Raw genomic sequence first — 23,830 nt, 5'->3', positions numbered from 1 at the left:
GTGTGCCGGCGCCGCAAGGTGGAGGATTAGCCTAGTGAGCCATGGCGCCGGCCCCTGATTTCTATTTTTTTAAATATCCTAAGTAGCCCTGCTGAGAGTGTTCTTGCATAAACACTTGTACATCTACCTTTGCCTTGGGGTTTCTGATTTGGAACGAGCGATACCTCATCAGGCCAGGGAGCAGGGAGTTGGGAGCCCCACCCTGTTCTCAACCCAACAGAGACACCTGCTAGTTTTTTCCAGGTCCACTTGCCTGTCCCTGTAGCTGCCAGGCTAAAGCTATAAGAAGACTCTCTTGAACTTGGACTGTTTACACTTTGCAACCACAGTGGATTTTCTGTTCTTTGCTGGCCTTTCTAGAAAAGCAGTCAACCACATACAGACTGTGTAGCACCAGGGCGTGTCATGATGGCCCTCCTGAGCTGGAACATGGAATGTTTCTCTTGTGTCTTGCAGGGACAGGCTCTGTAGTGGCTACCTGGCAAGGCTCTGGAGCTAACCTGCTGGTCTTGGATCCTGCTGCCAGCTGTGTGGTTGTGCTCAGCTTCTGTTCCCTTGTCTATAAAACCAAAGAAACTGAAGTACCTACTCCATAGGGCTGCTGCTAGGACAAAGTGGGCCCTGCTGTGTAAATATTGCAGAACAGTGAATGGCACCAGCAGTCATCGGTATTATGCTTTTGGAAAGTCAGAGAGAGAGAGAGAGAGAGAGAGAGAGATTCTATCTGCTGGTTCACTCCTCCAATGCGCTCAACAGCTAGGGTTGGGCCAGGTCAAAGCCAAAAGCCCAAAACTCCATCTGGGTCTCCCATGTGGGTAGCAGGGACTCAAGTATTTGAGCCATCACCTCTTGCCTCCCAGGGTGCACATTGGCAGGAAGCTTTACTGGAAGCAGAGGAGTTTTTAGTGAGACTTACCTGCCTAGACTTTTCTTCTTTAAGATAAAAGCGTAGGGCTGGCGCTGTGGCATAGCAGGCAAAGCCACCGCCTGCAGTGCTGGCATCCCATATGGGTGCCAGTTCAAGTCCCGGCTGCTCCACTTCCGATCCAGCTCTGTGCTATGGCCTGGGAAAGCAATAGAGGATGGCCCAAGTCCTTGGGCCCCTGCACCCACGTGGGAGACCTGGAAGAAGCTCCTGGCTCCCGGCTTCGGATTGGTGCAGCTCCAGCCATTGTGGCCATCTGGGGAGTGAACCAGCAGATGGAAGACTTCTCTCTCTCTCTGCCTCTGCGTCTCTGTAACTCTGCCTTCCAAATAAATAAATAAATAAATAAATCTTTTTTTTTTTTAAAAAAAGAAAAAAAGAAAGTCATGGAAGCAAGCCATGATGGATTTGAGCTCAGAAAGAGTAAAAGCATGTAGACATCATGTAAATAGAGAAATGAAATGCCGGTCTGGGAACAGTGTGTGTGTGCTGTGAGTCTTGTAGATGAATGGACAATGCCATTATGATGTAGTGAGCCCCACAAACCAATTCTAATTTAAAATCGACTTAAATAGCAAAATAACCCCTCTCAAACAAAAAAAAGTGCAAAGAGGGTCATTTACATACACAAGAGAGAACACAGATGGTCCAAAAACATACAGAAATTTTAACTTTTTTCCAAATAAGAGAAATCAAAGTAAAATTGTAAAGACCTTGAGGCAGCCCTTTTTTTCCCTCCTAACGAACAAATCAAGATTCATTTTCGGAATGTGCATTGGTCCTTTATAGGCAAGGTCTTGAAAATATGAAAAATCACATATCCTCCAGCAAATAGAAACCAGCTTTTTAAAAAGCCATTTGAGCCATGTGTATTAAAAAGCTTAATGACAGCCATACTTTCTCCTCCACTCACACCCCAAGCAAATAATCTGAAATAGGGACAAAGATTCAAGGGTAAAATTGTTCGTCTCTCAGTGATTTTATTTTATTTTATTTTTTTGCAATAAACGTTCTTGTGAAGTTTAGTTAAATCCAAGAGATTCCTGGTTTAGAATATTTTGAAGCCATTACAAATGGTGTGTACACAACTTGAGTGACGTGAGAAAAATATTGAGACTACAATGCTTTAGGGGCTATAAAACTGGATTAGCTACTCTTTTAGATTGGAAGCAACTGAAGAATCTTGAAGGTAGTTATCTTTGGTAAGGGCACTGCAGGCTCTTTTGTGTATGGGTCCTCTGAGTTGTTTTACCAATTTCCACTGATATACAGTAATGTCACAAAAAGAAGAAACAACAGGTATTAAAAGAGAAAGAAGACACACAGGAAAATGCCAGCAGGCGGCCAGGACTGCCATGGACAGCTGCACAGTCTGTACACTGCACAACTCCAGGGACTGCTGTTCACATCATCCGTGCTATAAAAGATGTTCCTGGAGCTATGCAGTGCTGTCTGTGGACATAACACAGAGACCACATGTTGGTTTGTTCAACTATTCCTATGTTTTACTATATGCTTTTTTTTTTTTTTTGACAGGCAGAGTGGACAGTGAGAGAGACAGAGAGAAAGGTCTTCCTTTGCCGTTGGTTCACCCTCCAATGGCCGCCGCTGCCGGCGCGCTGTGACCGGCGCATCACGCTGATCCGATGGCAGGAGCCAGGTGCTTCTCCTGGTCTCCCATGGGGTGCAGGGCCCAAGCACTTGGGCCATCCTCCACTGCACTCCCGGGCCACAGCAGAGAGCTGGCCTGGAAGAGGGGCAACCGGGACAGAATCAGGCGCCCTGACCGGGACTAGAACCCGGTGTGCCGGTGCCGCAAGGTGGAGGATTAGCCTAGTGAGCCGCGGCACCGGCTTATTCCTATGTTTTAAAAATCAAAAATCCAATATGTCCACCCAGTAGGAAATAATAAAGATGGAAACAAAGTGTATTCCGAATCCCGATTCCCAGATGTATCCCATGTTGCCATTTTAGGGCCATTGCTGTGTCGTGCCTTCTCCTGCTTGTCCAGGTCTCCCTACAGAGAAGTAGAGTTTAAATTTCTATTTATTTATTTTCATTTTTTTATTTGAAAGGCTGAGAGACATACACACACACAAAGAGAGACAGACAGACAAGACATTCGCTCCCCAAATGACTGCAACAGCCAGGGCTGGGCCAGCCCAAAGCCAGGAGCCAGGAGCTCCATCCGGGTCTCCCACATGGGTGTCTGGGACTCAAGAATTTCAGCCTTCGCTGCTGCCTCCCAAGGGTGTGGGAGGCTAATCCTCAGCCTGCGGTGCCAGCACACCGGGTTCTAGTCCCAGTCGGGGCACCAGGTTCTGTCCCGGTTGCCCTTCTTCCAGGCCAGCTCTCTGCTGTGGCCCAGGAGGGCAGTGGAGGATGGCCCAAGTGCTTGGGCCCTGCACCTGCATGGGAGACCAGGAGAAGCACCTGGCTCCTGCCTTCGGATCAGCACGGTGCGCCGGCCACAGCGCGCCAGCCACGGCAGCGATTGGAGGGTGAACCAACGGCAAAGGAAGACCTTTCTCTCTGTCTCTCTCTCACTGTCCACTCTGCTTGTCAAAAAAAATAAAAAATAAAAAAAAAGAATTTTAACACAGTTTCTCCTGTTCTCCTTGTCAACATTTCAGTTTTGCTAATGTTATCTGGGATTTGAGATCCAACCATTATGAATATCTTTTTTACGTTTCATATTCTTTATGAATAACGTTTTAATCAAATCAGACAACAACACAATGTAAACCATGATGCAGGCAGTTGTATTTTTAAATGCACACTCCTGCTCATTCTTTGTGCCATGCCAGGGCCCCAGTACAGGGGAATAGGAGAGGGGTCAGCCAGTGGACTCACCCTACAACAGTGCTGGGGCCCATGGAGCCCAGGCCCACTGAACAAGTCCCTTTCCCTGGTTGTTAAATGGTTAATCATCTCTCTTTGATGTGCCGTAGTCCATTTTCTGCTGCTATAACAAAATAGCTGAGGCCAAGTCATTTATTTATTTGCAAGTCAGGGTTACACAGAGAGAGAAGGAGAGACAGAGAAAGAGAGAGAGGTCCTCCATCCGCTGGTTCACTCTCCAGAGGGCCGCAACGGCCGGAGCTGAGCTGTGCCAATCCAAAGCCAGGAGCCAGGAGCTTCTTCCAGGACTCCCACCTGGGTGCAGGGGCCCAAGTACTTGAGCCATCTTCCACTGCTTTCCCAGGCCATAGCACAGAGCTGTATGGGAAGTGGAGCAGCCGGGTCTCGAACCAGCGCCCATATAGGATGCCGGCACTGCAGGTGGCGGCTCTACCTGCTATGCCACATCGCCGGCCCCAAGAGATCAGGTCTTTTCTAAAGTGAGAGGCTTACCCAGGCCACGGCATGGGAGTCTGAGAGTCCAGGAACCTAGTACTGCCACGAGCTTGGCACCTGGTGAGGGCATCCGGACAGCCCACGGTGAGACAGAGCGACTTGTAGGCTCAGGTCTCTCTCTCCCTCTTCTTACAAGAGTGTCGTGGGGCCCACCTCATGACCTCATCCAATCTTTGTCACCTCCCAAAAGCCTCACCTCTAAATACCATCGACATGGGAACGTGGAGATTATATTTCCAACACGTGAACTTGCGAGAGACAGCTAGAAGATCTTAGAACAGTTTCTGAAGAGAGACACCCCAGCTCTGACATGTGTGGGAGGCACTCCCTTCCCCCCGCTCAGGCAATGGGCCTCCTGTTCTTGTGCTTGGAATCCCCTGGTCAGCGCGGGCTATCCTCGTGGCCCACACTGACCCTGACCCCTGCTCACTTCTGCTCACCTTCTTTTGACCTTTTGCTTTTTTTTAGAAAAAAAAAATTTAAGGATGTATTTATATATTTGAAAGGAAGAGAGAGAGAGAGAGAGAGAGAGAGAGAGAGAATCTTCCATCCATTGGTTCACTCCCCAAATGGCTGTGGCTGGGTCAGGCGGAAGCCAGGAGCCCAGAACTCCATCCAAGTCTCCCTTGTGGGTGTTTGGGGTACATTAGAAGAGAGCTGGATCAGAAAGTGGAGCATGCAGATTTTTTAAAGTTTTTATTTATTTATTTGACAGGTAGAATTACAGACAGAGGGAGAGAAAGACAGAGAGAGCGAGATCTTCCATCCACTGGTTCACTCCCCAAATGGCGACAATGACCAGAGTTAGGCAAATCCAAAGCCAGGAGCTTCCTCCAGGTCTTCCACTTGTGTGCAAGGGCTCAAGCACTTGGGCCATCTTCTGCTGCTTTCCCAGGCCATTAGCAGAGAGATGTATCAGAAGTAGAGCAGCTGGGACTTGAACCAGTGCCCATATGGGATGCCTGGACTACAGGTTGAGGTTTAGTCCACTACACCACAGCTCCAGCCCAGCATCCAAATATTGAGCCTGCACTTATTTGGATTGCAGGTGTTACAGGCAATGCCTTAACCTGCTGAGCCACAGCACCGGCTCCTGTCCTTTAGCCTTGGTTTATGGGAAATCCCTCACACACATGTGTAACACATGCATGTGCAGAATCATACGATAAGGCAGAAGCCCATGTGGCTGCCATGTTCCACGGAGGTGGGGAATACAACTTGGCCAGCATTGCTTCTGGGTGTTCCTTGTAGGAGAACAAGGCTAGGACTCACTCTCTGAACTCCCAGAAGGTCAAGGGCATCCTCCTCGTATTTGCTCAGGGACTGTTTTGTGCAGGTGTGTGTGAAGTTTAGCTCCATGCCAAGCACTTAGCAAGCCCTTGGTAACTCTTTGTTAAATTACTGGGTGATAGAATTCATTGCAACAGCAGTAGAAACAGGATTTTAAAGCCAGGCAACCTGAAAAAAAAAGATGTGAAAGAAATATGCCATAAACACATTCATCTATCCTTAATATGTAAAGAGTTTTGGCAAATCTATAACAAAACCACTTATGATCCCAATTGGGAGGTAGACAGACAGTTCTCAAACAGGAGAATTATTGCTAAACATTAAACATTCCAACGCACTGTTAATGGTAAATTTATAATGACAAGGGGTCTTTCTTCCCTTCTCAAAACACAGTATTTTTAAATGGTGAGACAGGGTGTGTGAATTAGTCAGGAATTAGTTCCAACCTCCCAGACAGCAGCTGGCAGGCATGTTTTAAGGACATTAAGGTGCAACCCCAGTTCTAGGATTTTATTCTCAAGAAAATCTGAAATGTGAACCAAGTTTTGTCCATCAAGTTGCTCATTACAGCCAAAACTGAACAAAATCAAATTGTCCTAAAACTGGGGGGAAAAATTGCTTGTATGAAAAAATGTTGAGGCCGGCGCCACGGCTCACTAAGCTAATCCTCCGCCTTGCAGCGCCGGCACACCGGGTTCTAGTCCCGGTTGCCCCTCTTCCAGGCCAGCTCTCTGCTGTGACCCGGGAATGCAGTGGAGGATGGCCCAAGTCCTTGGGTCCTGCACCCCATGGGAGACCAGGAGAAGCACCTGGCTCCTGCCTTTGGATCAGCGCGGTGCGCCAGCCGCAGCGGCCATTGGAGGGTAAACCAATGGCAAAGGAAGACCTTTCTCTCTGTCTCTCTCTCTCTCACTGTCCACTCTGCCTGTCAAAAAAAAAAAAAAAAAAAAAAGATGTTGAACCACTGTTATCTTGCTTATATTTTTCTAGGTGTTTTTGTGAGATGTGTGATCCTTATAAACGTAAAATTATTTTAAACTCCTGTAAAAAAAATGCTCACTCCCCCGAACCACCACACAGCTTGAACCTGTCTTTTCAACTGACCCCTGGGTAATTTGATTCCTATGGAGATTATAATCTGTGGGGTGCACTATAAATATATATGGGGGAAACCCCAACAACCAGGCTTTTTTCTCACTCCTGGAGTTCGTGGGGTGGTGGATGGGAGGAGAGCCGAGACAGAGCCGCAGTGAGCCAGGGGGAACCGAATTAGGGAGGTTCCCACTCACTTCCAAAGAGAAACAGCCGGGTTCAGGGACTTTGTCTTGGGGACTGAACTACTCATCTTTCCATCACTATCACAGATTCCTGAGAGGAGCTTTAGGATGAAGAGGGTTCGTTTCAGCTTGCCGTCGTGAAGGTTCACAGCCCAGTAGCCAGGGGTCCGAGAGAGTGGAGGCTGGTGATGGTGGAGGAATTACACGGAAACTGGAAAGCAGAGAGAGAATCAGAGAGCACAATCATTCTCTATGTAGTCTCTCCTAAGGCCACCAGGATTTGGTCATAAAGCTTCCACCCTAACAACCTCATCAAACCCAGTCATCCTCCAACACCCTTATGGGATTAATTTCCATCCTTAACCCATTAACACATCAGGGATCAAGCCTCCAACACATGGCCGTTTGGGGGACACCCAAGGTGTTCTCCAAGCCATTACAGGGACACTTGTCTATCCCCCCCCCACACAGGTGTGTTCCAAACACCTAGGACAGCACTTGGCACAGTATGGGCATTCGATAAATATTTTTTGAGTCTGTGGCTCAATCTTGCTAGCGCTCTTTGCAATGGCAGAGGGCTTGCTTGCTTGCTCATGCCTCCATGCCGCAACCAAGAAGCTGGCCTGTGAGTCCAGGGATGACTAAAGCCCGTGTTGGTGCTCAAGGCCATGTAGAATTTGTTCATATATCACAGGCCCCATCTCAGGCTTCCCTGAGATGCTTGGAAACCTCCCATGTGGGTAACCAGTGTTGCTCTTCCCAGCTCACCCTTAAGAATCTCTATTATGGCAGAGGAGGGACTGTGAGGGTTGGGGACAGTGCACCCAGGGCACACACAGGTGGCTGCATCCATGCCACCCGCTCAAGGACTTTGTGTTTCTGCCTACAGTGATGACCCTGTGGACTTGAGACTTGGCCCTCACTTGGGGAGGTCTTGTGGCTTTCCCAACGTGAAATCAGAACCCAGGCGTGGTGGGAGGCCAGCTGGTTGAAGAGGGGAATTTTCTGGAAATGAGCTCTGACATGATGTCTTGTCTCTTCCTGCAGCTTCGCAACAACAAGGCGAAAGATGTGTGCTTGGACCAGGGGCCGCTGGAGAACCACACAGCAATACTGTACCCGTGCCATGGCTGGGGACCACAGGTAGGAACCCATCTCTGCCCAGGAAGGGAGTAAAGTCACCGGCCCACAGCGGCCTTGTAGGACTTCTGGAAGCTTCTGCCGCTCTCGCCTTTGGTAGCCGTTATCTGTTCTGAGTCTTATGGAGAAGGTGAGGGGCGCTTGCTGTTTGTTGCTCTAAAGAAACTAAGGAGAGGATTCGTGAATGGTTGTTCAGGTGTTCAGAGGATCCGTGTGCCTGTTTCATCCTGAAAGGAAGATGTGAATAAGCCTCAGAGTCACTTGCTCATCTGTAAATAAAAACCATATGAAGGCCGGCGCCGCGGCTCACTAGGCTAATCCTCCGCCTTGCGGCGCTGGCACACCAGGTTCTAGTCCCGGTCGGGGCGCCGGATTCTGTCCCGGTTGCTCCTCTTCCAGGCCAGCTCTCTGCTGTGGCCCGGGAGTGCAGTGGAGGATGGCCCAAGTACTTGGGCCCTGTACCCCATGGGAGACCAGGAGAAGCACCTGGCTCCTGCCATGGGATCAGCGCGGTGCGCCGGCCACAGCGCACCGGCCGTGGCGGCCATTGGAGGGTGAACCAACAGCAAAAGGAAGACCTTTCTCTCTCTCTCTCTCTCTCTCTCTCTCTCTCTCTCACTGTCCACTCTGCCTGTCCAAAAAAAAACCATATGAGCATATGCTGTCGTTACAACCTCATATACCTGTGTACCGCCTCCAAGAAACACGGAACAGGTGCTGCCTGGGAACCTGAGTGACACGCCCACCCTGGAAGACCGGCACTGGTTTGTCGGTAGGCATAGCTGGATCGTGAGTACTGGAAGAAGAGGAAACCTTTAGCAGGAGCGTTTCAGCAAACTCACAAGATCTCCTGAGAGAGTGCCAGATGGTTAACCAGCAAGTGCAAATGGAACCCTGGTGAACGAATTTCCTTGGGCAACTTTGTGCTGACTAGGGGTGTGTATGCACGTGTGTGTGTGTGTGTGTGTGTGTGTATCTGTAGGTGTCTCCAAAGAGCTTTGCACAAACTCTATAATATTGGGAGGAAACGCATCCAAAAATATCAGCGGGCTTGAGAGTCATAAAATTTTTTTAAAGATTTTTTATTTATGTGAAAGGCAGAGCTACAGACAGAGAAAAGTCTTCCATCCATTGGTTCACTACCCAAAAGACTGCAACAACCAGAACTGGGCCAATCAGAAGCCAGGAGCCAGGAGCTTCTTCTGGGTCTCCCACACAGGTGCAGGGGCCCAAAGACTTGGGCCATCTTCTACTGCTTTTCCAGGGCAACAGCAGGGAGCTGGATCAGAAGTGGAGTAGCCGGGACTCGAACCGGCACCCTTATGGGATGCCAGCCCTGACAGTCATAAAAAATTAAAACAGACTCTCCCTGGGTCTGAGTTTATACGTGGAAGCCTTGAGCAGGATGCCACCTCTCTTGCTCTCTCAGCATGTGTGTTCACATGCAGGGTCACGTTCACCAGTCACACACACACGCACAGACCCACATGTGCACATGGCTCATGGAATTTTCCCACTTCATGGCTGTCTCGCTTTCCAGTGAGCCCGGCTCTTGGAAAGACAACCATTGTGTTCCTTCTGCTGCCAGTGTGGACAGTTCTCACAGACCAGACCCTCAGCCTCTCTCTGAAGGTGGATGAGCCATGTCAGCAGGTGGATGGTCAAATCGTGAGTCACTGGATCCTTGCAGGAACTCTGGGGGAGGGGAGGCAGACAGCACGAGGAAACTGAGGCACAGAAAAGTGGCTGTGAGCAAAGCAGAACCCAACCCTGCAGCACAAGCCAACCATTTTCAATTCCATTCAAATCCATTTAACTCATTTTCATTTATTGAGCTCTACTTCTGTATACAGTTGGCTAACAGTGCCTGTGGGAAGCAGGGGATGACGGGAAACCCATACCTGCTCCTGTCCCGGGGTTAGTGTGCAAAGCAGTATGGACAAAGAATCAAATGCATATCTTCATTCATTCATTCAGCCACTCAACAAATAGGATGCTACTTCCAAAAACTGATGGAAAAATGGAATTAAAAAGTAAGCTTGCTTAGGTGAAAAAACACCTTGAAATCCATGCGGGGGGCGGGTGTCTTCAAAAGTTTGTGGAAATATGTACCGTGGAAAGAAATTGCGTGGATTTTAGGTTTCCTTGCACCAAATTAACTTATCTTGCAGTGACATTTCCGTGAGTGTCGCAGAGGGCCCTCATCCTTCTTGATCTTGTGGTAAACGCTCCTCACAGCTATATACAGGCACATAGCATGATACTGCAGATCCTTGCTGTCAGTTAAAGGGTCGGGAAGAGACAGGACCCCACAGCACAAGGAGTGCAGCCCTGGGTGCTGGGAGATGACAGACGACAAGCGTTTGGGGCTCAGAGTGGATGACGGAATGGGGAGCTGAGGGATAAGGCAGAGGAGAGATGGAGACGCAGATGGTAAGAGGCCTGGTAAGGTGTGCCCCAGGTGTGTTTTGTATACTGCATGTGTAGCGCCTGTGCCTGCAAGGCGTGTGTGACCAACTCCTGGGTGCCACCTATGTGGGGCCTTTGATTTGGCATCTGCATCTCTCATGGTCCCTAGGAGATGCTGGTGGGGGGCTGGCTGAGTTGGGACTTGGTCCTGAGGGTATGGGGAGCCCCTGAGGGGTTCAGGAGGGAATGAGATGTTTAGAATGGGCACAACCAACCCAGAGATGGCGGTGTGTGTGGGGGTGGCGTGGGGGACTGTCTAAGAAGTTGTGTCTTGGAATAGAGAGATTAAAATCCATCACCACCTCAGCTAGCCTCAGCCCGGACTGCTGGAAGAAGGGATGGAGACCAAGGGTACCGGGACAGAAGAGCCTAAAGGGAACCCAGCAGGAATGGGGCAGGGCCCAGAGCACCCCACCTGTGACACCCACATCTTCCTACCCAGGAGGCTGGAGTCTGGGTGCTGAGCCAGGCGGATTCCAGCACTAACCCACCTTTTGCTGCACTTGACCGTCCTTTTGGGAAGTTCCAGGAGTAGCTCTAGGAGAGCACTTACCTCCCAGGCTTCCTCTTCCTGTCTTTTGAATAAGTAACATTGAATAAGTAACATTTGATCTGAGTACGTACCAACCCAACCGCGGCATGATAGAGGATACCCCATTTAGCTATACCCCCGATCAAAAAGTGGCCGTAGTGGTTAAGACACCACTTGGGACACCCAAGTCCTCATATCAGATTGCTGGGGTTTGGGTTCTGGCTCTGCACCTGATGCCAGTCTCCTGCTAGTGCACACCTGGAAGGCAGCAGGTGGTGGCCCAAATTGTTGGGTTCCTGCTACCCACTTGGGAGCTCTGGATTGAATTCCTGGCTCCTGGCTTTGGCTTGATGCAGCCCCAGCTGTTGCAGAACCAACAGACCCAACCAACCCCCTGTGTGTGTGGGGGGGGGGTGTCAGTACATATATAAACATGTATTAAAAGCACATATTAAAAAGAAGTGGCCTGAGAAAACTGCCTTCTCCTGTGAGTGGCAACTGAAATAAAGAAAAAGGCCTGGTGAATGTCTCCCAGGGACCCGAGGGTCTCCTAGCTCTGTGCAGTTCTTTTCTGCTTTGGACCTCTCAGGGTCAAGGTTTTAGGAGCTTCTCAGGAAGCTCTCGGCTCAGCCTGAGGTCCAGGGCTTGACAATGGCCGTGTCTGTCTTCCGTGGTCCTGTGGCCACCTCCTCCCTGCACCCTCTGCCCTCCCTCTCCGTCCCAGCACCCAGAACGCCCCCTTTGCCCTTGTGGTGCTCCACACACAGTCTGCTGAAGACCCCTGTGAACTTGACCTTCTTCATCCGTCTTTTTTACTCCTTGTACATCCCCTCCCTCAGGGCACAACCCAGTGGCCACCTGCTAAACAGAGGCAGCAGGAATGCCCAGATGTCTATGGCGGCATGGTCAGTGTTTACCAGGAGCCTCTACGGTGAAGATGGCTACCTATTCACCCCTTCGCAGGCGAGAGCCAAGCACCAGGGTCCCTCCCTGCTGGGAGCTTTGTGGCCCCCACAGCCTAGCCCTAGTCTTTGTCGGGAAACTGCTGGAATTCCTCTCTCTTCCATCTGCACGCAGAGCTTTTCAAAAAAAAAAAAAAAAAAAAAAGCATGCTCCTGCCACATAGCTGATGATGGGAGGACCACCCAAATTAGGCATTGCCTTGCTCTCCCAACTCCTGGACGAACGCCTCCAAGTGGGCCCTGGCTGCTGTCCATCAGCTCCTTTTTTTTTTCAAGTAGATCAAATGTCATTTCTGTGCCACCTCATGTTCTGAATTAGAGGGGCCCCTTGGCTGGGCTGCCAGCTTCCAGGCTGTTTCTCGGGCCACTCATCAAGGCTTCCTCCCTCCCCAAACCTGCTCGCTCTGGCAAGGATTCCAGCCGCCCACCCAGCACAGGCCTTGGCATCTTATTAAACAGCTTCACCAAGTTCTATGGCAGGATCTTAGCTCCTTCAGCCAGGCAACTCCCGGGGGCGGGAAAAAAGCAACAGGTGCACCAGGGACACTGTTAGCTTAATGAATGGATTCTGTGTTGTAACTGATCACCAAACAGCAATTAAGCAGGGATGAAGTCGGCACCAAGGGGGGTCATTTCCTGTCTTGCCACATGTGTTTGGCCACAAGATAGAAACGGTTCCCAGCCACGTGGAGAGACTTTCCTTTCCAAAGCGTCTGTCGGCAGCTCCTTAGTAGCCACGGCTGTGTCTGGTTACTGATTTGAATCAGACAAACATCAGCTCCTTCTTGGAGCCTAAGTTTTCTTTTCAAATAGAATGTCAAGGATGGGGGTACAGCCTTAATTAAGCACGTGGAGCAGGTGGTCTTTCTTTAAGATTTATTCCTTTATCTGAGAGGCAGAATGACGGAGAGAGGGGGAGAGATAGGACATGTGTGTCTGACAGAGATAATGAGAGAGAGAGAGAGAGAGAGGAGAGAGAGAGAGAAAGAGATCTCCCATTCATTAGTTCATTCCCCAAATGACTGGGGCTGGTCCAGACCAAACCCAGGAGTTTAGAACTCCATGGCCGGCGCCACGGCTCACTAGGCTAATCCTCCACCTGCGGCACCGGCACGCACACCAGGTTCTAGTCCCGGTCGGGGCACCGGATTCTGTCCCGGTTTCCCCTCTTCCAGGCCAGCTCTCTGCTATGGCCCGGGAAGGCAGTGGAGGATGGCCCAAGTGCTTGGGCCCTGCACTCCATGGGAGACCAGGAGAAGCACCTGGCTCCTGGCTTCGGATCAGCGCAGCGTGCTGGCTGTGCCGGCCATTGGAGGGTGAACCAATGGCAAAGGAAGACCTTTCTCTCTGTCTCTCTCTCTCTCTCACTGTCCACTCTGCCTGTCAAAAAAAAAAAAAAAAAAAAAAACTCTATCCAAACCATCCAAGTCTCCCACGTGGTGGCAGAGGCCAGAGCACCCGGCCTGTGTTCTGCTGCTTTCCAAGGCTCATTGGCAGGAAGCTGGATTGGCAGCAGAGCAGCTGAGACCCAAACCAGCCCTGTGATACAGGATACAGGCTTTGGGAGTGGAAGCTGCTGCTGCACCATAGGCGGGTGATGCTGTGTAAGGAGGTCCACACCCCCACCCCCACCCCAGCAGCTGGTTTTGGCCTTCCTGGGGCCACATGTGAGCTGATCCCCAAGCTGGAGCAAATGTATGAAGACCCAGCAGCTCCAGCTGCTCCACGGGGAGTTGGCCACAGAGTCACCCCCCACTGCCAGGCTCCTAACTGCTGCCTCTTCCAGCCCATCAGCTCCACCTCCCCAGCGTCAGCATCTGATTTCCTTGAGAGGCAGAGCTGTCGGTAGGAAGCAGGTAGGCAGTGCTGCCCTAGGCGCCCAGGGTTGACTGTAGCAGCTTCCTGCCTCCCTAGCTCCCTTGAGGCTCCTAAGCGGTCCACACAGGTCCCTGCAGCTGAGCTGCTGTCCAGAGTGCTGACTGTGCAGCAAGTGGTGGGTCAGAGCTGAGGCTGGCGGTCCAGGATGGTCAACAGGGCCAGAGCACCAGGGCCCGGATGAAGGACGGAGGCTTCCCAGGCACATCTCAGGTGGGGCTTACGGACACTAAGAAACACCTGGAAATTTATCTCAAATGCTTGTTCCTGAGTTCAGCTCAGATCTACGGAGGGTGGAGCCTGCATTCTGCAGGTTAACAAATACCTCCCAGCGTGCTCCTGTGGCACATGGCTTAAGACATTTCTTTTTTTCTTTTTTTGTTTTTAAGATTTATTTGAAAGTCAGAATTACAGAGAGAGGGAGAGAGAAAGAGAGAATGAGAATCTCTCATCCTCTGGTTTACTCCCCCAAATGGCTGCAGTGCCCAGGGCTGGGCCAGGCTGAAGCCAGGATCCAGGAGCTTCATCCAGGTCTCCCAAGTGGGTGCAGGGGTCTAAGCACTTGGGCCATCTTCTGCTGCTTTCTCAGGCACATTAACAGGGAGCTGGATGGGAAGTGGAGCAGCCGGGACTTGAACCATCACCCATAGGAGATGCCAGCACTGCAGACAGCAGCTTAGCTCACTTTGCCAGACCCCCTTGAGACATTCTTGCAACACCTGCATCCCGTATCACAACACGTGGGTTCATGTCCTGGTTCTACTTCCAGTCTGATATTCTGCTAATGGGCACTCTGGAGTAATTTCTCAAGGACATGGGTCCATGCCACCTGTGTGGGACACCTGACTTGAGTTCTGGGCTCCTGGCTTTGACCCCACCCAGCTCTAGGTGATGCAAGCATTTAGAGAATGAAGTAGCAGATAGAAGATTCTCTCTGTCTCTGTGGCTCTGTCTCTGTCTGCTGTTCAAATAAGTAAAAACCTTAAGAAACTCAAACACTTCCAGGTGCTCTTCCCCGCTAAGCAACGAGGATTTCTTTAGTATTCATCATGGACAGCATCTTGTGGTGGACATTCTGAGTAATGCTCACTCTCCCTTGTTTGCCCAGGACAGGACCAGTGTGTGCCTAGTGTCCCAACTTAGTTTATTTTTTTAAAATTTATAATACTATCTTAGTTTATACATATTCTTTCTTAATCTGTTGCCCCAAAAATGTAATCCACCCTTCCCTCCACTTCTCCGCCCTTTTAAAAAAAGATTTATTTATTGATTTGAAATCTGAGCATCAGACACACAGACAGACAGACAGATCTTCCATTCTCTGGTTCCCTCCCCAAATGGCCACAACAGCCAGAGCTGGAACACCCTGAAATCAAGAGTTTGGAGCTGCCTCCAAGTCTCCCACCTGTGTGGCAGGGACTCAAGTCCTTGAGCCATGATTTGCCTCTTTCCCAGGCGTTTTAGGAGCCAGGGCCCAAGCCAGCATGTGAATGAGTTGCCGAAGTTCCAGTGGGTTGATTAACCCACTGTACCAAAATCCCCTCCTTGCTCTTGTAGGCATCAAATCTAGGAGCAGCTTACCTGGGCACCTGCAGATGAGCAAATGGAAAACATGCCTGCAGATTCTGGTGTGGCTCTTCTCCCGCAAGCTGAGGGTCCCAGCCCCTCTGGGTATGGGCTCCCAGTGGAGTATGTCCCTGGAGATTTCGGCAGCATTCTTTGGAGTAGCTACTCGTGGTGATGGAGGGTCCTTAAGACAAAGCGTGCACTGTGGAGAGGAATCAAGGCTGTCACTCCCTGCTCGAGGGGTTTCAGGCTCTGTGCTGAGGATCTTGTGTGTGTTGGGGGGGGATCATCAGCCCTGTCCCTTCTGTTTGTCCTCCCTGTCGCATGTTTTCTCTCCCTCCCTTCTTTTCTGAAGGACTCACATTTCCCTACCTCGGTGAATTCATCACCAGAATGACAGGCGAGGATTCTTTTATCCCATAATTACATTTAATCTGATCCTGAACTCGTTCTCTGATGGCTTCATCTTTTAAGTGATACATCATCCAAGCACCTTGTCACGATGATGCATTGTGCCGATGGGGTTCTTGCGGGCCCGCGGAGTGACAGGGCTCCCGTGAGCCATTAGCATGGACGAGGCACCACCAGTCCTTGGCAAACGCAGGCATGAGTGACATCTAGCAGCCGCTTGGCCTCCAGATAGGCCTGAGTAAGTGTGGTGGTTCCGGGGATGGAACCGTTGGGAGCACACTGAAGCTGTAGCCCGAGAAAAGATGGCTGTGCCCCAGAAACAGGCAGGTGCTTCTGGGAACAAATCTCTCCTGTTGGGTAAGAAGCAAACCCCGTGGTCCTTTTAATGGGTGAAATTCTCATTCAGGACTCCTTGCTAGGGCTTCAGGGGACCCGAACTTCCTTCCATGCCATCTGCTGTGGTTCCCTTTTCTGCTTCCCGTCCCTAGCTCCCCCTCTTTAATTACCCCTGACAAGTGGTTCTGCAATGTTCGCGTTCAGGGCTGGATTTCCCAAATGGAATCCAGACATAAATGCACATACCTTGGATGTTCCCTAAGGCAGACCCCAGGTGATGGAGGAATTATGGCACTTTTTCTTTCTTGCCAGGATGGACTGATGAGCTATTCTTTCCAGGAATTCACAGTTCCAATCCTAAGTCGTTTCTCCACGGAGATTCTTAGTTAAAAGGTTTGTGTCTCCTTAGAAGTTTGGAGGATTATTTTTCCACACCCGCACCTGATTCAGGCAGGTTCTGTGTTCCTGCTGGCCTTGGAATAAGGAATTCAAACTACACAATAGGATGGCGCCCACATGGCCAGGCAGACCCTCCTACCAGACCCAAAGATGTCAAGTTCAACAACCAGGAAACAGAGAGGCACTGCTGATCTTGCTAATTTTTTTTTTCATTTTTACTGAAGGAACAAGAGCATTACAAAGTGTTTGGAAAATACAAATTTAAATCATTCAGAATCCTAGCACATAAAGCAACTGTCATTGCCGATGCTTGCTTTAAGCCTTTTTTTTTTTTTTTTCTTAAAAAGAAGTATGTTGGGACTGGTGCTCTGTTGTAGCAGGTATAGCCGCCACCAGCAGTGCCAGAATCCCATACTGGCACCAGTTCGAGTCCCGGTTGTTCCTCTTCCAATCCAGCTCTCTGCTGTGGCCTGGGAAAGCAGTAGAAGATGGCTGAAATCCTTGGGCCCCTGCACTCACATGGGAGACCCAAAAGAACCTCCTGGCTCCTGGCTTCAGATCAGCGCAACTCCAGCCATTGCAGCCATCTAGGGAGTGAACTAGCAAATGAAAGACCTCTGTGTGTCTCTCTCTCTGCCTCTGCCTCTCTGTAACTCTGTCTTTCAAAAAAATAAATAAATATTTAAAAACAAACAAACAAAAAGAAATATCTTGATTTCCTAAGCTGTGTCCATACCATTGAATTAATTTTTTAAAACACATTGCTGCTTCTGAATGAGCAGGTAAAAAGGCTATCTGGTTCCCTGTCCTGGTAAATCTTACACATCAGGTGCAAACCACCATAACAACCTCACCCGCCAATCACTGAGTTCAGAGAGCCTCCATTTATGCTTGGAGCAGTGGTATCTGTTGAATGATCACTGTCTTTCTTTTTTTTGTTAAAGATTTATTTATTTTAAAGTTAGAGTTAGAGAGAGAGAGGCCTTCCAACTGTTGGTTCACTGCACACATGGCCATGATGACCAGGGCTGAGCCAGGAGCTTCTTCCAGATCTCCCATGTGAGTAGCAGGGGCCAAGTTCTTGGACCATCCTCCACTGCTTTTTTCAGGCCATTAGTAGGGAGCTGGATCAGAAGTGGAGCAGCCAAGACACGACCAGTGCCCATATGGGATGCCAGCACTGCAGGCATCAACTTGACCCACTACACCATGACAATGACCCCTGAATGATCAAAGACGTCACTTACTGGAGATGAACAGGGACTGAGAATGTGGCCAATCACAAATGAGGGTAAATTTTGCAAAGGTTAGGGCTGGTGTGAGTGAGCCCCATGGTATAGAATTCAGGACCTCAGGGGTCTGGGTTTCCATCAGAGGAGGACTGAGCAAGACCAACTGTTAGCAATGGAATGTTCTGGATTGTCCTCACTGTACAACCTGCCTGGCTCGGGAGCTTGGGGTCATGCCAAGTGCCATGTGCTGGACAACTTGATGGGACTCCACTCTCATCGGGAAGGATGGCCCTGTCCATTCTCCTGTTGGTTACTAGGAGATTCAAGGCCTTCTCCAGGTCACCCTGTGGTGTGGTGGTGCCATTGCCAGCTCCCTTGATGGGGGTGCATAGTGATGCACTGATGGTCTCTTGTGTCTTCCATCCTGCGTCATCAGTGACTCAGTGTTCTCAGGGATGGACCCTGTTTCCAAGGGATTTCTACCAATTCTATGGACATGATACGGCTCCCCCAAGGCTAGGGTCGTGCCTACAGCACCTGAGTTTGGGTTTGGTCAGGAACAGGAAAGACTTAAACTTGGCGGACACATGGTGAGCCCAAGGCCCAGCCCAGACTGCTTGTCGTAGCATGCTCTGTTAGAGATAAGGCTTCTAACACATGGCTGAGGTGAGCCGGGAGCTGGCCAGAGCCAGGCGTGCATCGTGAGGTCTTTGTTCCCTGCCTTTTTTTTTCTTTTTTCTTTTTCTTTTTTTTTTTTTTTTGAAAGGCAGAGTGGACAGTGAGAGAGAGAGACAGAGAGAAAGGTCTTCCTTTTTCCATTGGTTCACCCCCAAGTGGCCACTGCGGCCAGCGCACTGCGCTGATCCAAAGGCAGGAGCCAGGTGCTTCTCCTGGTCTCCCATGGGGTGCAGGGCCCAAGCACTTGGGCCATCCTCCACTCACTCCCAGGCCACAGCAGAGAGCTGGCCTGGAAGAGGGGCAACTGGGACAGAACCCGGTGCCCCAACCGGGACTAGAACCCGGGGTGCTGGCGCCGTAGGTGGAGGATTAGCCCAGTGAACCATGGCACCGGCCTGTTCCCTGCCTTCTAATGACACCAGAAATCAGGAAAGGGCCCTTCACCCACTTCTACACCAAAGAGGACTCTTCCATGGTGGGGTAAGGAGGTGTTTACTGTCTATGTCTCACACCCAACAGGCATTCCAGATCGCACCCTATGTCAACCTCAAGCCTCTGTAAGTGTCACCAAAAAGTCCCTCTTTGTAAGAAGTCCTTTTGGGAGGAACAGGAGTGGAAAGTCACCACCTAGAATTGAACCATTAAAAGCCAGCAATGATTGCAGGTCCTTTCAGTGTATGACTTTACTTAAATTCTGTAACATGCCCAAGAGGCACTTGTTATATTTCTGTATAAGGAAGATGAGGCTTGGCCTGCGCCGCGGCTCACTAGGCTAATCCTCCGCCTTGCAGCACCGGCACACCGGGTTCTAGTCCCGGTCGGGGCGCCGGATTCTGTCCCGGTTGCTCCTCTTCCAGGCCAGCTCTCTGCTGTGGCCCGGGAGTGCAGTGGAGGATGGCCCAAGTGCTTGGGCCCTGCACCCCATGGGAGACCAGGATAAGTACCTGGCTCCTGCCATCGGATCAACGCGGTGCGCCTTGGAGGGTGAACCAACGGCAAAAGGAAGACCTTTGTCTCTGTCTCTCTCTCTCACTGTCCACTCTGCCTGTCAAAAAATATAAAAAAAAAAAAAAAAAAAAAGGAAGACAAGGCTTGTCGAGAACAAGGTGGTGCAAGTACTCTGTCTCCCATGTGGGAGACCTGGATGGAGCTCGCTCTGGGCTCCTGGTTTTGGCTTGGCCCAGCCTTTGCCAGTGCAGCCTTCTGGAGAGTGAACCAGCAGACAGAAGAGTGCTGTGTATGTGTGTGTGTGAGTGTGTGTGTAAGACTGCCTTTCAAATAAATAATCAACTCTTTAAAAAAATGATAAAGTCAAGTTTTCAAAGGCCAGGTGTTGGATTCTGAGATCTAACAGATCTGATACTTGGCTACAAAGGAGTTTGGGAACTGGAAGAACGCCATTGGACGACCACCACTGTTATTACTGCTGCAACCCAGAGCTGTCCGGGCATGCTGGAATTAGTGAGTGAAAATATGAAGAAACACAAGATCATTGCCTAGCTTCCGGGGGAGGGGAGAGAGAGCAACTTGAAAGTCAAGGAACTCGGAAAATATCACCTTAACCAAGTGATCAAATGACCAAGAGTCACATAGCAGTCCCCAAACCTGCCCCTGGAAGGATGCGCCAAGAAGGGCACCCCTCTGGGTTTTCTTGCTAAAAACATGTAACTGTCTCAAGTCTAACTATGGAAAGCCATCAGATAAACCCCAAGGGGAGAACAGCCTACAAGACACCTGCCCAGGGCTCTTCAGAGGGTAGGAGACCTCTGTCCCTCCCTCTCTGTCTCTCTCTCTCTCTCTTTCTCGCTGTCTTTCAAATAAATAAAAATTAATTAATTAATGATAAAGAAAAGGAGGATAATGAGAAGATGGAACGAACAGAAAGGAACGGGTTGTGTTTCCAAAACATAAGTGGGACATCTCACAAACACTGAGGACTAACGTTCAGAAAGTGTTCGCTCTGTCATCTTGATTTGACCAAAACCATCCAAACCCTGTATTTCCTCTGGGTCCCATTTGGGGATATTGGAGCAGAAATTTAGACTATTTTTTTTTCTGACACAGAAACATGTGGAAATGGACTGATCTGTCAGACCAGGTTTACCCTTCCAAAAATTACCATTTTCTAGCTTGTTTTAGCAGAGCTTATAATGCCAAAGGCTCCAGATTCCAGGACGAGAGGTTTCTTCCAGGAAATATTCCCCATGGTTGAGAAAAGGGGCCGGTGTGGAGAGTGGTGTGTGCAGATGTGAACTCTGCACGGAACACATACAAGTGCTTTATCGCTTGCAGTGTTGTGGCAGTCGGGGGAGCCCAGGGTAGATACCACCTTGCACCTGGCTCTAGGACACATGCAATATGAAAGGAACCAGTCTGGGTGGGGGGGCTGTACACCACAAGCAGGGAGAAGCCCCTGTGCCAGTGGTGGGAGCTTGGCTTGTGAAGCCAGGAGGAAAAAATATGGTTCCTTCAGTGCAAAGAGGAGGAAGGGGAGTACCCTGACGATTGCAGGGTTATCATCATTGGTTAATATAAATGGCAATCATGTTATGCAAATGAATAGCCCAGAACAAGGTCTGGAGTATTGTGGATGCTCAGCGAAGTGGAGTGGCCTGGACTTGAACCCCAGGAGTTGCTTCCATTTTCAGATCATCTACAAACACGGATGAGTCACACATGAAGATCGCCAGGGCTGTCTCTGACTCTGCTGGTAGCTGGCTCTGAAAACCAGCGTGCGTGAGGCTGAGCACGGCTGGCTTCTTGGACATTTAGCTCCTGTCTTAACCGTGTTCAGACGTTCAACTTTACAATGGAGCAAGAGCGTCCCCTCTCTGCACTTCACGTTCGTAGCAGGAGACACTCAGCATCCTGTTGTAAAATTGGCTTTGTGTTGGGTGGCTTTGTGTTGACTGATGCACGTTTAAGGTAGCCTGGGCTAAGCTTTGGTGTCTGCTGCGTTAAGCGGATTCAGTGCGTTTTCATTTTATGACGGATGTCCTGGGCTGTAGCCCCTTTGGAAGTCAAGGAGCCTGGGGTGAGTTAGTGAACAAGCCTGGAGCTGAGCTGTCTCCTACCTCCCACCCCCATAAGCTATGAAGGGGCAGTGAGTCCAAGATTTGAGGCTATGTGGACGAAGGCCCAGAGGTGGAGCAGGGAACAAGGGTTGCTTTGAGACTGGAAAATCAAGATACCATCTGCACAATCCAAGGCCCAGTCTTTCCACGAATCCGGTCTATTCCAGGCAAAGGCACATAGGATCTGGACCAAACCATGGAAACAGAACAGGGGTGGGAGAAGACGTAACAGGAGCTAAGCAAGGGAGATGATGGGGGTGAGGGACAGGTCTCATACAAATAGCCAAGACCCAGTCCAAGAGAGCCTAGGGAGAGGGGAGCTGCCTGGGGGCACCCGGCTGCCCAGCCAGACAGCCGAAGCATGCGCGTCATCAGCCCTTGGACAAGTGTCTCCGGCAAAGAGCAGGAAGCCCAGAGAACCAGAGAGCCAGAAAGGAACAGGAAATGTTGGACATTGGAAGCCATATTGGAGTCTGCGCTAAAGACCTCAGCCAGCCAACGGTGGATGAAAGCAAGGAAAACGATAGCAACAAATAGGTACACAGACCCTTCTCACCAGCTTATTTAATCTCCACTCCTGCCCTATGAGGGGATTCTGTAGTTACCTCCATTTTCAAGCTGAGAAAATAAACTCCCTTAGGGCTAAAGTCAGTGACCCAGAGTCATTGAACTACCGATTGGAAGAGCTGGAATTTCTTAAGTGGGCCCCAGCATCCAGGCCCTTAGCCTGTGTGTTCTGCCTCTGTGGTCACACAGCACGTGGCCAGCGATACCATAGCTGATGGCAGATGAAGAACGTAGGGGCCACTGAGCTGTGCTACGGATGTCACTCAGATTATGCTAAGAAGGCAGCCAGGTGTCACCAGCATGTCCATGCTGGGCCAGAATACAACCCTATCTTCCCGTGTCACACCCAGAAACAAGGAAGAAATGCAGTTGTCCATCACCTGTCTTACTCAGAAATGGAGGCTTTGGGGTGAGCCCCATGCCTCCTGGTCCCTGGGAAGTCAGACTGTGCTGTCCTGCTACCACTCGGCCCTCCCAGCCCTCACCATGCCCCCCACACCAGGAGACTCCCAGCTCCCTCCACAAGGCTGGTGGGGGTCAGATCCTGCCATCCGCCACCGCTACACTGTAAACACACACACAGACACACACACACACACACGCACATTGTCACTGTCCCGGCTCCATCTATTCCTGGAACTGTCCTGGAGAAAAATCAGCCCAGTGTTTTAGGATACAGCTAACATCTCTGCATGCATCCCCAGGAGAGAGTGCATTTTCTGGAAATGATACTGAACCCGGCCTGATGAGTCATACAGTAAAAGAGGAAAGATTGAGAAGGAAGGCCCCTGGGACCATCCCAACTTCCAGGAACTTTCTCATTCTGCAGCAAACACACAAGGGGAAAAAGTACATGTAGAATGGACTCAAAAGACAGGTTTAGAGTTGGGCATTTGATGTAGTGGTCAAGATACCACTTTGGACACCCACCTGCAATATCAGGGTGCCTTGGCTCGAGTCCTGGCTCTCTGACTCCACTTTCTGGCTGATGCACCTTGAACTTGACCCAAGCACCTGAGCCATCGCCAGCTGCCTCCCACAGTGCACATCTGCAGGTAGCTGGAGTGGAACCAGGACCTGAACTCAGGCAGTCTGATACGAGTTACAGGTTTCCCAGTGTGCATCTTAACTCCTAGGCCAAATGTCCATGCCTTCCTCCCCCTCCACCCTTGCAGACATATTTTTCAACGCGCTTTATGGCGATGTGAGGTGAGGAGAGTAAACCGAGCGCCTTTAAGGTGTACGATCCTATGAGTCTGACAGGTGTGCACACGCACCTGTAAAACTACCTCCCTAATGGAGACAACATTTCCACCTTCCCGAAGCTTCCTCATGCCCCTTTCTCTACTTCTAGCTCCCGCGTAGCCACCACCTGTCCATTTTAAGACAATTTGTCTTTTCTGTCTCGAGCTGGGAATCTGGCCTTGAAACTCCCCAAAGGCAGACTTCTTTATGGATGCCAATGCCGGTGGAGACACATCATTTTCCTGGCCCTGTGTCCCTGACCTAGGGTCCAGTCTTAGCTCTCAGGACAGCCTAGAGACCTCCAAGGCTGGGCTGCCTCCTCTCTTTACCTGGCCCATCTTCCCAGCTGCTCAGAACGGAGAAGTATCAAGTCCTGTTTGGTTTGAGGAACACACAGGGGCACGTGCAGCCGTCAGCAATCAGGCTTGTGGGCATCAGCCAAACAAAAGACAAATAAATCCACCCCCACATGATGACACAGACCCTCTATAGCAA

The 23,830-nt window shown here is 50.2% G+C and overlaps 1 protein-coding gene across 1 annotated transcript in view; it reads left to right on the top strand.

The window, feature by feature from the left end:
- GALNT17 (polypeptide N-acetylgalactosaminyltransferase 17) overlaps positions 1-23,830 on the top strand; it is a 500,518-nt gene that overhangs the window by 464,031 nt on the left and 12,657 nt on the right. Inside the window, exon 9 of the mRNA XM_008257969.4 lies at positions 7,897-7,992. Coding sequence (XP_008256191.1) covers positions 7,897-7,992 — 96 coding nt within the window. The remainder of the gene's footprint in view (positions 1-7,896; positions 7,993-23,830) is intronic.

Source organism: Oryctolagus cuniculus, chromosome 19, assembly GCF_051225735.1.
Source record: "Oryctolagus cuniculus isolate XC-2025 breed Fujian yellow rabbit chromosome 19, ASM5122573v1, whole genome shotgun sequence".
Taxonomy (NCBI): domain Eukaryota; kingdom Metazoa; phylum Chordata; class Mammalia; order Lagomorpha; family Leporidae; genus Oryctolagus; species Oryctolagus cuniculus.
This window is presented reverse-complemented; position numbering and strand designations above follow the sequence as displayed.